Consider the following 12892-nt stretch of genomic DNA (forward strand, 5'->3'; position numbering starts at 1 on the left):
GTTGAGCCTTCTCTTCTCCAGCTAAAGAGCTGCTTTCTCTGGGAGGAAAACATGACAGAGAGGAGAAATTTTTTCCTGTCTCTGCACAAAGTGACTGAGCAAACAGGAACAAGGCAGGTTCTCCTGGATACCTGCTTTCCTCTCTGCTGGGAGGGGTAAAACAGAGTTCAGCATTCAGGACAAGTTATGGGGCTGAGAGATAAAATACAACATGAAGGGTTGGTGTCTGTGGAGGCTCCTGCCTAAACAAGGAAATTTAGGGTTTGTTTTTCATCCAACCTGGCTCAGAGACTGCTGGGACAGAGGATAATTCAGATGTTGACAAGGTTGATCACCTGAGTGCTCCCCAGAATGTTGTTTTCAGCCCAAATCCCACTCAGACCTGGCCTGAGCTGTTTGTTCCCCCCCAGGACAAGGTGCTGGGGGAGCTGCTCTGTGGCTTTGATCACCAGGAGATGGTGAGAGATAAATTCTTGAGCTGCTGCATCTCAGGGCTCCCACCTCTGCTTCCTCTGCTCCCCAGCCTTCACAGCCTCTGCTCTCTGCAGGGCCATCCCTGCACTGCTGTGGGATCCACAGCAGACCCATTTCTGTGCAAAAACATGAAAAAACCTTCCAGCTGTGCAGCAAAACCAGCCCAGAGATTGCCAAGTTGGGCAGCAGGAGCATCAAGGAGGGAAATCCTGCCTTAATAGAGGGAAATTACATTTATTTTCTTGTCAGCCTGTTGGAAATTATTAAACTTTCAAAATAAGCTTTTAGTTAGTTAATCATAACCAATATATTAATTACAGACAGTGTGTTGTTCTTAAATTAATTCTAGCATCTAGCAGAGCTCCTTTTGTGGGAACACAGCCTGGAAAAATGACTAAAACTGTAAAGTTTGTTGAGCTAACCTTGATATGCTGCAATGAACATTCATTGCTTTGTTTGCTAAAAATGCATGAAAAGGTGAGGAAGTTTTGGATCGGGGGCTGTGTGGAGGCTGGGATTTTTTCAGCCCCATCCACACCCAGAGCTGAGAATAAAGCAATTTTCTAACACTAAACACAGTGTTGGAGGCTTCTCTTCTCCTGATGGGTTTTGCCAGCATTTTTCAAAGTTCAGTGATCCGAGCCATGGGATGTTCAGAACATGGAATAGTTTATTTATAGGGGTTTTTAAGGTTTTAAGCTTGAAAAACAACATTTCATCAGCACAGAGGGACCCAGGAGCTAAAGGATTGGTCCTGGAATTGTTTGGGAGCCACCTTGGAGGGCTGGGTGACACCTGCTGTGCTGGCCAGGGGTGCAGGGGGACAAACCAGCTCTGTCCCATCCCATCCCAGCTGCTAATCCAAGGGGATCAGGGCTCAGAGGCTCCCTGTGCTCTGTCCCACCCCGTGCAAACCCCACCAGAAACGTGCACCTGGGGAAAACATTCCTGGGAAACCTGGAAAAATCCAGATTTTCTGGAGCAAACACAGTTCATCCTCAGTGAGCCTGGCAGGCACAAAGCCCTGGGGTCCTGGGACAGCTTTGGAATTGGGTGGGGAAGGGTCTGACAGTCTGTTCTCCTGGGCTGGGTCAGGCTGCAGGAGCTGGCTGTCCCTGCTGTGGGGACACCAACGTCCCCCAGTCCTCAATGCTGAGGAGCATTGCAGAGATTAAAGCAAAACTCGACAGAGAGCCTTTCCAGGTCCTTTCAGGGCAGGTGGAGGAGCAGGGAAGGAGCTCAAGGAAGAGCAGCTTTGGCCTTGTCCCCCGTGCCTGGCCCGTTCTCGGGCTTGGCAGCGATGCTGTAGTAGTAGGAGCGGATGGTGTTTTCCACAGCCACAAAGCCTGGACGCTCTTCCCATCTGCAAGGGCAGAGGGGAACAGATAAAGGCACCAGAGAGGACAAAAGTGGCCTGAGAGGACAAACAGAGACCCTGGGGGGAGCAGCAGCCTGGCTGAGCCAGGGCTCAGGAGGCAGCTGAGGCTTTTCTGGGATGGAGAGGTGAAAAATCCCAAGCCTTGGGGATCTTCCAGGACTGGCACAGGCAGGTGGGGGGTAGATAGAGACAAATTCATCTGGGGACGAGGAATCATCACTAACAAAGGCAGGAGACACCATCTGCTTTGTGCTGTCACCCTGCAGACAGTGGAGGTGTCCCTGCCCAGGCAGGGGGTTGGACTGGAAGGGCTTTAAGGTCCTTTCCAACCCGAATTTCCAGTCCCATTTTGGGGTGTGGTGACTCTGGAGGAGCTGACACTGTGGTGAAAGGCTCACCTGTATGTCCAGCACTGCTGCATCAGGGCATACATCTCAGCTGGGCACTCCTGGGGACAGTCCATGCGCTTGCCCTGCTCGATGAAGCTGATCACCTCGGGGCCCTTCATTTTCTGGGTGGGAGCAAGCAGGGCAGGGTGAACATGCTCAGAGCTGGCAGCAGGGTCACAGCAGGCAGCTTGGAGCTGGGCTGGGCTGCAGCTCTGCTCCCACACCCCCCACACCTGCAGAGCCACAGCCCAGCCCAGCAGCCAGAGCTGCTGCCACATGCTGTGGCCAGGCCGTCCCACAGACCCCATCCCACAGACCCCATCCCATCCCAGAGATCCCACAGACCCCATCCTGCAGATCCCACAGACCCCATCCCACAGATCCCATCCCAGCCATCCCACAGACCCCATCCCATCCCAGAGATCCCATCCCACACACCTCATCCCAGAGATCCCACAGACCCCATCCCAGAGATCCCATCCCAGAGATCCCACAGACCCCATCCCACAGACCCCATCCCATCCCAGAGATCCCACAGACCCCATCCTGCAGATCCCACAGACCCCATCCCACAGATCCCATCCCAGCCATCCCACAGACCCCATCCCATCCCAGAGATCCCATCCCACACACCTCATCCCAGAGATCCCACAGACCCCATCCCAGAGATCCCATCCCAGAGATCCCACAGACCCCATCCTGCAGATCCCACAGACCCCATCCCACAGACCCCATCCCAGCCATCCTGCAGATTCCATCCTAGAAACCCCATCCCAGCCCTTCTGCAGACCCCATCCTGTCCATCCTGTCAATTCCATCCCACAGATCCCACCCCAGCCATCCCATCCCATCCCACCCTGCAGGTCCCATCCCATCCCATCCCACCCTGCAGGTCCCGTCCCATCCCATCCCATCCCATCCCATCCCATCCCATCCCATCCCATCCCATCCCATCCCATCCCATCCCATCCCATCCCATCCCATCCCATCCCATCCCATCCCATCCCATCCTGCAGGTCCCATCCCAACCCATCCCACCCAAGCACGGGCCCAGCATGATGAGAAATTATTTTCTTATTTCTCAAGTGAGCAGAAGGATCAAAGAGAAGAAGAATAAAAAACCTCTGCTCCAATTCAAACCCAAATTAATTCTGTTTGGTTTCTATTTCTTCTCTCTTAAAACAACCACACAGCTGCAGGATCCACCCCAGTTTGTGCTTTTCCTGAAGTGGAAGTGGGGCTGTGTCCTTTCCCAGGTGTCCAACTGTGGGAACACCCACAGGGGAGGAGGAGCTGTGCTGTGACCTCAACACATTGGTGGCAGAGCCAGCTCTGCCTCACCCTGTAGGGCCCTGCCTCACCTTGTAGGGTTTCTATCTCACCTTGGAGGGTTCCTGCCTCACCTTGTAGGGTTTCTACTCCCTTTGTAGGGTTCCTCTCTCACCTTGTAGGGTTTCTACTCCCTTTGTAGGGCCCTGCCCCACCTTGTAGGGTTTCTACCTCACCTTGTAGGACCCTGCCTCACCTTGTAGGGCCCTTCCTCACCTTGTAGGGCCCTGCCTCACCTTGTAGGGTTTCTGCCCGAAGCTGAAGGCCTCCCACATGGTCACACCGTAGCTCCACACGTCGCTCTTGCTGGAGAACTTGTGGTAGTTGATGCACTCGGGGGCGTACCACTTCAGGGGCCACTTCCCTGCTGTCCTGGCCTGCACAGAGCAGGGGGGACATGTCCAGCCTGAGACACGGAGTGCTGGCAGCTGCTCCTCAGCTCTGCTCAGTGCTGGTGTCAAATCCCAACTGCTGAAAATGTCACCTGAAATGGCAGCTCCAGTGCCCGGTTCAGGCCCTGTTGTGCAGGTGCTGAATGCCCACGGTGCCACCCCCCTCCTGCCCCCAGAGCTCAGCTAAACCATGGATCATGGGATGGTTTGGGTTCACAGGGACCTTAAATCCCATCCAGTGCCACCCCTGCCCTGGCAGGGACACCTCCCACTGTCCCAGGCTGCTCCAGCCCCAGTGTCCAGCCTGGCCTGGGACACTGCCAGGGATCCAGGGGCAGCCACAGCTGCTCTGGGCACCCTGTGCCAGGGCTCCCCACCCTCCCAGGGAACAATTCCTGCCCAATATCCCATCCAGCCCTGCCCTCTGCCAGTGGCAGCCATTCCCTGGCTCCTGTCCCTCCATCCCTTGTCCCCAGCCCCTCTCCAGCTCTCCTGGAGCCCCTTCAGGCCCTGCAAGAGGCTCTGAGCTCTCCCTGGAGCTTCTCCAGGTGAGCACCCCCAGAGGGGTTCCAGCCCTGTGAACAATTTAGTGGCCTTGTCTGGACTCATTCCTCATCTTTCTGGGACTCCAGAGCTGGACACAATTCCAGGTGGGGTCTCTCCTGTAGTTGAGCACTGCTGGGAAGATCAGCCTGGCTCACTCTTCATCACCTCCTCCTCTCATCCCCCAGGCTGCCTCTGCATCCTCCTTGTCACCAGAGCTCTGCAAAACCCCTTTTAATGCCACAGCAGTGAGGCAGAGCCTGACGTTGTGCAGAGGGGTCCAGGAGCAGCCCAGATGTGCTCAGGTCTCAGGGGGTCTCATCCTCCCAACCTCCCACAGCCTTTGCTGTGCTCACACCCACCTTGTAGTAGCTGTCATCAGCTCCCAGAGCCTTGGAGAGCCCAAAGTCACTGATCTTGGCATAGTGCTGGTTGACCAGCAGGACATTCCTGGCTGCCAGGTCCCTGTGGACAAAGTTCTTTTCCTCCAGGTACTTCATCCCCATGGACACCTGGTGCATCAGCTCCACGATGTTGCTGGTTGCAATCTCATCCCTGGGGAAGGTGAAAGGAGAATTCAGCAATAAAGGAGCTGCTGTGGTCCCTTCTGACTTTTCCAGCTGCAAGGGAGAACGAGCAGGGGGATCTCTGCTCCAGAAGCATCAGCCCCTGGAGCTGATCAAACATTTATTTATGCTCTTTTCAGCTCTCCTGCACCTACAAGGGTGGACTTTTATAATGTAAAGATGTGCCCAAAGTCTGTATTCTGTCACCATCTGTTAAACCAGGTGGGGCAGTGATCCTTATCTCTGTGGGAGATATCTCCTGTTAATGGGCCAGCTGTTAAAAAAAAAATGTTCTTTATCTTTCCCCAGCCCATCCTCCCTCCAGGAGATATCTCCTGTTAATGGCCACTGAGTCCCAGGGCATGACTGATAAAATTCCATCATCCCACTGGGAGATGCTCCAGCCAGGGGAGGAGCCAAGCCTTTCCTACCCAGATAAAAACTGAGATTTTGGACAGCGAGTTTCCATCTTCCCACTGGATTCCAGAGGACAAGAGCTACCAGGATCACTGCCAGGATTTCTACAGGATCTTCAAGAAGACCAATTCATCTGGACTGCTACCACCACCCTGACTAGCAGGGTGTCAGGTTGGATTCTGACTCTGTCAGTGCTTTTTATCTTTTGTACTATTGCATGAATTTCATTTTTCTCTTTTTTCCTATTAAATTGTACTTCTGACTTGGAGTCTCTCACTGGTTTTGCTTTCAAAACTGTTACAGATATTGAGAACACAGAAAATCAGCCAAGTTTTGTGCACCACTCACTTCTTGGAAGCCAGGAACCTGTTGAGGGGCCCTCCAGAAGCCATCTCCATCACGAGCATCAGCGACTCGGCCTCGCACACCCCGATCATGCGCACGATGTAGGGGTTGTCCAGCTGGTGCATGATCTGAGCTTCCTTCATCATCTCATCCTTCACTGTCTTCTCGTTGTTGCTCTTCAGCACCTTGATGGCCACATCAATCTGCTTCCTGCACAGAGGAACAGCTGTGGCGTAGGCTGAGCACAGCTGGAGTCAGGGCTTACAGCCAGGAATGGAAATCCCTTCTCATGGGATGCTGTTTGACCTCTCAACAGCCTGTTCTGGGGTCCCAGGATGGAGGGAAAGGGTCACCTCACCCTTGTGGGTGCAGGCCACAAGTTGCCATCCCTGATCTGGAGACACCTCCCCTCCCACACTGAGATCTGGGTCATCAGTGCCATTTGTCCAGGAGGAAACTGAGGCACGAGGAGGTAAAAACCATCAGACAGCCAAAACCAGAGTCAAGGGTGGCACAGCTGCTCAGTGTCACTGAGTGTCAGAGACAGAGGTGGCTCAGGAATGTGGGGTTGTCCCTCTGAGCCCAAGGTCCCTTTGGAAGTGGCAGCTGTGTGCCTGGGAATGTGCTGCAGCTTACACATGGAAACCCATGGAATTACAGCTTCATGTCATAACATCACGGGATTGCTGAGGTTGGAAAAGACCTGCAAGATCCTCACATCCAAGCCCTGACCAAACACCACCATCCCCACTAAACCCCACCACAGACTCTCCTCATTTTCTGAGCAATTCCAGGGCTGGTGCCTCACCCACCACATCCATCATCCCTGACCTTCCAGATCATTTCTCACCCACCCCATTGTCACTTTGGGGCCCATCTAGTGACACCTACAGCCCTGCTCCCTCTCCTCCCCTCTCCCCAGCACCCTCACTCACTTCCTCATTTTGTAAACTCCCTTCTTGACGCAGCCGAAGTTTCCTGCCCCCAGCTCCACCTCATCAATCATCAGGTGGTCCCTCTTCAGGAACAGCTTCTTGTCCTTCAGCTCCTCGGGGTCGCTGTAGGGGCTCTCGTAGACGCTGGTGTCCATGGGCAGCAGCCGGGATTTCCCTCCCCCTTCCCAAGAAAAACCCTTGGTCAGGAGCCGTCCCTTCCCCATCCCGCTGTCCCTCTTGGGTTGGGAAGGGTTTCTCTGCTCTTTTGGCCAATTCACCTTCACCTCCAGCATTTCTCACCCTTCCTGGGCATCTCCCTTCATTTCACAACCCAGGACCCATCCCAGTCCTGGCTGCTGAAGGAGGTGGGATGGGGAGAGGGGTCTGGTAATTCCCACCCCATAATCCTGGAGGGGTCTGGGAATTCCTACCCCACAGTCCTGCAGGGTCTGAGCATTCCCACCCCACAACCCTGGAGGGGTCAGGGAATTCCTACCCCATAATCCTGGAGGGTCTGAGCATTCCCACCCCACAGTCCTGGAGGGGTCTGAGCATTCCCACCCCACACACCCTGCAGGCTCTGAGCATTCCCACTCCACAATCCTGCAGGGTCTGAGCATTCCCACCCCATAATTCTGCAGGGTCTAGCATTTCCCACCCCACACACCTTGGAGGGTCTGAGCATTCCCACCCCACATATCTGGCCTGCCAGCCCTGGGCAGGGCTCTACCCCACTGAAATTCAGCTGAATTCATTGAGTATTTAGTGGAAAATGGGGATAGGACAGAGCTTGATTTCCAGGGTGAGGCAAGGAATGGGGTAGGGCTTGATTTCCTGGGATCCTGGTGTGGGTGCAGGACCCCAAAATGTCTGGGGTGCTCCTGGGTGCTTTTGCTTCATAGCGGGGCTCCAGGGAACCCCAGGCTCCTGGGACATCCCCAGTCCTGTCCCCTGTGAGGAGGAGAGGTGCTCACCTACAGGGTCTGGGGTGTACCCATCTGCATTGAGGGGGCCCAGGTTTCTCTGGAAAAGAAATGAGGAGAAAGTGGAAAAAGGAGAAATTGCTTCAGTTGGAAATGGAGGGGGAAGGGACAGGGAAACTGCACCCCAACACAGCCCCTGGTGATCCCTGTGGGGGGCTGAGACTGGGGGGCTCTGGGGCCACCACTGCTGTTCCAGCCCTGGCTGCAGCTCCCCCAGGACAGGGCACAGCAGGGATTTGGGGCCAGGGACCCTGAGCACAGCTCCCTTCTCCTGTGGGCTGTGCAGGGTGAGGGCTCTGTCCCCTCTGCTGCCCCACCCCAGCCAGGACTCACAGTCTGCAGGGAGCCAGGAAGGGAAGGGAAACCTGGAGGCAGCACCCAGGGACACTGGGCAGACGCTGTCCCCAGCAAGGGGGTGGCACAGCTTGGAATGCCAGAGTCACAGAATCAGAATATCCTGAGCTGGATCCCTCAGGGATGATCAGTGATCCCCTGGCCCTGCCCAGACCCCCAAAATCCCACCCTGAGCATCCCTGGGAGCGCTGTCCAAACTGCAGGCTGGGTACAGGATGTGCAGAGGAACTTTCATTTCCACTGATCAGGGACGCTCTGAGGGGGTGGGAAGTTGGGGCAGGGGCTCCCAGTGCCCATCCCCAGCTGGAGCTGGAGCCTGGCTGGGAGCAGCTGTGGGGCACAGAGCCCTTGTTCCTGAACTGCAGACACTGGGGAAGATGGAGTTAAAATAATCCACAGAATCTCAGAATATCCTGAGTGGGAAGAGACCCAGCACCCTGGGGGCCACTGTGGATGTGAAATCACCCTGAGGTGATGAGTGAGCCCCCAGGCCTCCCTCAGCCCCCCTGGGATCCCCAAACCCGCTGGTTTCAGCACAGCTCAGCACTCAGGGACATTCCCTGGGGCAGAGGGGGCACAAAGCTCAGCAGGGCTCAGCAGGGCTGAGCATTCCCAGAACCCCAGCACGGCTCCCTGGCCAGCAGGGCAGGGATGGGAGCTCCCCAAGGACAATCCCACACATTGCAAGGAGCTCAGGATGAATGGAAAACCCTTCTCAGCTCTGCCAGGGGCTGTGCCCAGCTATCTCCACCCCCAGCCAAGCTGGAAAGGCAACAACGTCCCAGCTGGGCTTAATAAAGCCCTTTTAGACAAAAGCAGGGTTTGAAGAGCAGGGTTGGATCAGCCAAGCTTGAAATGCAGCAATTCTAAAACCACTGAGATCCCAATAAAACAGAGACTCCCCCAAACTTACGCTCACGGAGGGGTGGGTGGGTGGAACTGGAGCTGCAGAGGCTGTGAACCAGGAGAGAGGATTTGTCATCAGGAGTTTTTATCAGGATTTTTTATCAGGAGTTTGTCATCAGGATTTTGTTATCAGGAGTTTGTTATCAGGAGTTTTTATCAGTAGTTTGTTATCAGGAGTTTGTTAACAGGAGATTTTATCAGGAGTTTGTTATCAGGAGTTTGTCATCAGGATTTTGTTATCAGGAATTATCATCAGGAGTTTTCATCAGGAGTTTGTTATCAGGAGTTTGTTATCAGGATTTTGTTATCAGGATTTTGTTATCAGGAATTTATCATCAGGAGTTTTCATCAGGATTTGTTATCAGCAGTTTGTTATCAGGTGTTTGTTATCAGGATTTGTTATCAGGAGTTTGTTATCAGGAGTTTTTATCAGGAGTTTGTCCCAAGCAGGTCAGAGCAGGTCCTTGAAGGACCCTGTGGTCTGATCCCATCCCCTCCACCCTCAAGGAAAGTTTCCACATCTTTAGCCTAAAAAGGTGTGGAAATGTGTCTGTTCCCAGATTTTCTGAGGGACAGTGGCAGCACTGGAGCCCCCCACGGATCCACTGAGCTGTGCCCCAGGACAGGGCAGGCTCTGTGTGACATTTGTGACACGTGGACCCAAAGTGTCCCCTGGACTGGAGTGTCTGGGGAGGCAGCAGGGCCCAGCCTTGCAGGACATGGATTTTCCTGCTGCCCAAAAAGCAGGTCCTGCTCCAAATCCATCCCAATCTGACTCCCCCCACCTGCTCCTGCCTCTGGGCCACCTCAGGCCAGGCCTGGCCAGTGACACCAGCAGGGCTGGGCACAGGAGGGAAATTTGGGCCCCAAAGCAAGGCCAGGGGTGGCACTGAGAGGTGTCAGCTCACCTGGCATGTTGGGGTTGGGGCAGGCTTCCCTCAGGTAGAAAATCAGCCCGTCTGGTTTGAGTTTTAAATACTCCACCAACTGGGAAAGGGATGGGAGGAAAAAGAGATTATTGTGAGGAAAAAATCATCTTTGTTTGGTTTTTCTTTTTTTTTTTTTTTTCTTTTTTTTTTCTTTTTTATAATTGTTGAAAGCAGCTTTTGTGGCTTAGGGCAACGATTCCTCTCAGATTTATGGCAAGCAGGGAGCAGACTGTTTCTGTCCCCTGTTTGTGCACTCAGGGATGTCCCAGGGTGTGATTGCATCCCTGGATATCTGCCAGAGGCTGGGAAGAACTTGGGAAATTCCATAAGGCCCAAAGCAAGACAAAATCTCCAGTCAGAGCAACGTTATTGTTGTGCCAGCCAGGAAGGGTTTTAGATCCTGAAATGTGGGATAAATCCTGGGAGAAAGCAGATCCAGGGGTTGTTCTGTGGATCCAGGCAGCTGTTGGTGACATCACCCAGGCTGGGGACACCAGGGACACCCCCCTGCCTGGCTCCCATTTCATCAGGAGCCTGTTCCCATAAAAATGCCCCCAAAATCTTTGTTTTCAATCAAATTCCAAGTGAAAACTCAGCAAGTTTCCCAAGTGAAAAAAAGGGAATTCAGAAAACTCAGCACAGCCCTAGCCAGGAGGAAGCTCCAGCATCCACTCCCTGGATAATTTTAATTGTTTAACTCTTAAATGGCTTGCTTTAATTAATTAATCCAAACCAATATATGTATTAATTATAGATAGTGTGTTATTCTTCAATTACTCTCAGCCAGCATGGAACAAGGTTGCCATGAGCTACTTTTGCAGGAGCACAACTTGGGAAAATTGCTGGAATTTAAAGTTTTGATTAACTAAATCTGATATAGTCCAATGAACAAAGCCTGGGAGAGGAAGATGGATTGAGGTTGGACATCTGGAATGCAGAATTTATGGAGAAACCAGAAGAAAAAGAAGAGACTAGAAAAGATTCAGTTTAGGCATTGGAGAGTCCTGCTGGAAAAAAAAATAAAAAAGACTAAAAATATTTAAAAGATGATCTAATTAGCAAAAAAAAAAAAAAAGGAGAAATTAATAACCAATAGAGGATAGAATAGAAATTAATGAAAGAGAATTAGCACAGAATCATGGAATATTCTGAGTTGGGAGGGACCCCTGAGGATCAATGGTGATAATTAATAATTAAGTGATCAAACCTAAAAACATGGTGTTATGATGTAATTTAGAACCAATGAACATTAATTTCCTTTTCTGTATAAATAAGTCTAAATACATAAATATAAATAATAGAAATATTAATAAATATATTAGTAAAGATAAATAATATAAACATTAGTTTTATAAATAATATAAATATTATTTTTATAAATAATATAAAAATATGTAAATATAAATAAGTGATAAAGTTTTAGATCAGGGTCTGTGTGGAAGCTGGAATTTTGTCAGTCACACACACAAACCCAGGAATAAAATAATTCCTGACTGGCTGACACTAAAAAGATGATTTTGAGGGGTTTTATTTATCCTGGTGATTTGGAGGGATTTGGTAACACTCCAAAACAAGGAAAAGGTGCCTCAATTTCAGAGGACACCCAGCCTGGTACCTGCCAGAGTGTGTCAAACTTGGTGCCCTCAGGGATGGAATATTTCCCAGATTTATCGTGATCCACCCGGTAGTGATACACAGTCTTGCCATACATGAGGGACAGGGCGTAGGCACGGTTCTCCTTCTTTTCTCTCAGCCTGGCAGGAAGGAAAATTAATAATTAATTCTTAAAAGCAGCTCTTGGTTTTGCTCTGAGGGTTGTCAGTCTCAGTGGTGAGTGGGAATGTGGAGAGGTGTCTCTGCATCCCTGTATAAAATGTAGAAATTATATATATTCCAGCCCAAAATAAAATGCAAGAGGATGTCTGGAGCTATTTTAAAATTCAGTACCTGATACCTCAGTCAAAAAAAAAAACCTTCATTAAGGCAAAAACCTGGCCTGGGACACTGCCAGGGATCCAGGGGCAGCCACAGCTGCTCTGGGCACCCTGTGCCAGGGCTCCCCACCCTCCCAGGGAACAATTCCTGCCCAAATCCCATCTAACCCTACTCTTAATTTCAAACCATTCCCCCTTGTCCTATTGCTCCAGCTCCTGATGAACTGTTCTCCAGATAATTCTTTCTTTCCTTAACTCATCCAGGAGAAAATGGAATTATATATTCCATATATAAATGGAATTTTATTAAGGCAGAGCAGAGCAAAACTCTCTCCTGTGTTTTCTGGGCCTTGCACTGCCAGCCTGTCAACATTTCACATCTTCCCCCACTGAACCCTCATCATCCTGTGCACCAGCAACCAAACTTTACAGAGATATTGGAATATGAGAAACAAATAAAACTCCAAATTGGCTCTTCACAGGGAGGGCAGACATTGGACAAAAACAGATTTGGGGCTCAGCCCATCTTTGAAATCTCTGTAACCACTCTGAGCACATTCAGCTATACCTCCCCTGTCAGGTGAAACTGGAACACTAATCTTAGAAAATCAGGATTTTAGTTACCTTGCTGAAAACAATTAAAAGTTAGAAGGGAGTAGTTATCTGAAACTTAAATAATTGATTGTCTGTCGTTTCATGTTTGCTCAGCTGTGCTTACAGGGAAAAGATGAAACTGGTGAGCAGATCCAAAGGAACACAGACAATGCAAGCAGAAACCCATTCTTGGGAAAACTGGGCTATCCCCAGAAACCATCTGTATTGTCAGTGATAGAAAAGGTCAAGAGTTCAGGGGGAGGAAGACTCGCCTTACTTCCTCCTTTTAAGACCCCTCCCCACAAAAACGACCCCAGTCTTAATTTAAGAAGTCAATCAATGCTTAATAGCTATTCCAGCTAATTACCACAGGAAGCAGGACGGGAGGGGCTGTTATTGTGAATATTTGTTTGCATCCTTTGCC

The 12892-nt window shown here is 51.2% G+C and overlaps 1 protein-coding gene across 1 annotated transcript in view; it reads right to left on the reverse strand.

Annotated features, from left to right (window-relative positions):
* Positions 1-1132: 1132 nt before the first annotated feature.
* LOC130264618 (tyrosine-protein kinase ZAP-70) overlaps positions 1133-12892 on the reverse strand; it is a 35399-nt gene continuing 23639 nt past the window's right edge. Inside the window, exons 4-13 of the mRNA XM_056512940.1 lie at positions 11556-11694; positions 9920-9998; positions 9019-9059; positions 7743-7791; positions 6769-6949; positions 5837-6043; positions 4868-5060; positions 3807-3947; positions 2251-2363; positions 1133-1837 (exon numbers count right to left, since the gene is read on the reverse strand). Of these exons, the coding sequence (XP_056368915.1) occupies positions 1714-1837; positions 2251-2363; positions 3807-3947; positions 4868-5060; positions 5837-6043; positions 6769-6949; positions 7743-7791; positions 9019-9059; positions 9920-9998; positions 11556-11694 (1267 nt within the window). The 3' untranslated portion in view covers positions 1133-1713. The remainder of the gene's footprint in view (positions 1838-2250; positions 2364-3806; positions 3948-4867; positions 5061-5836; positions 6044-6768; positions 6950-7742; positions 7792-9018; positions 9060-9919; positions 9999-11555; positions 11695-12892) is intronic.

Source organism: Oenanthe melanoleuca, chromosome 28 (genome assembly GCF_029582105.1).
Source record: "Oenanthe melanoleuca isolate GR-GAL-2019-014 chromosome 28, OMel1.0, whole genome shotgun sequence".
NCBI lineage: Eukaryota > Metazoa > Chordata > Aves > Passeriformes > Muscicapidae > Oenanthe > Oenanthe melanoleuca.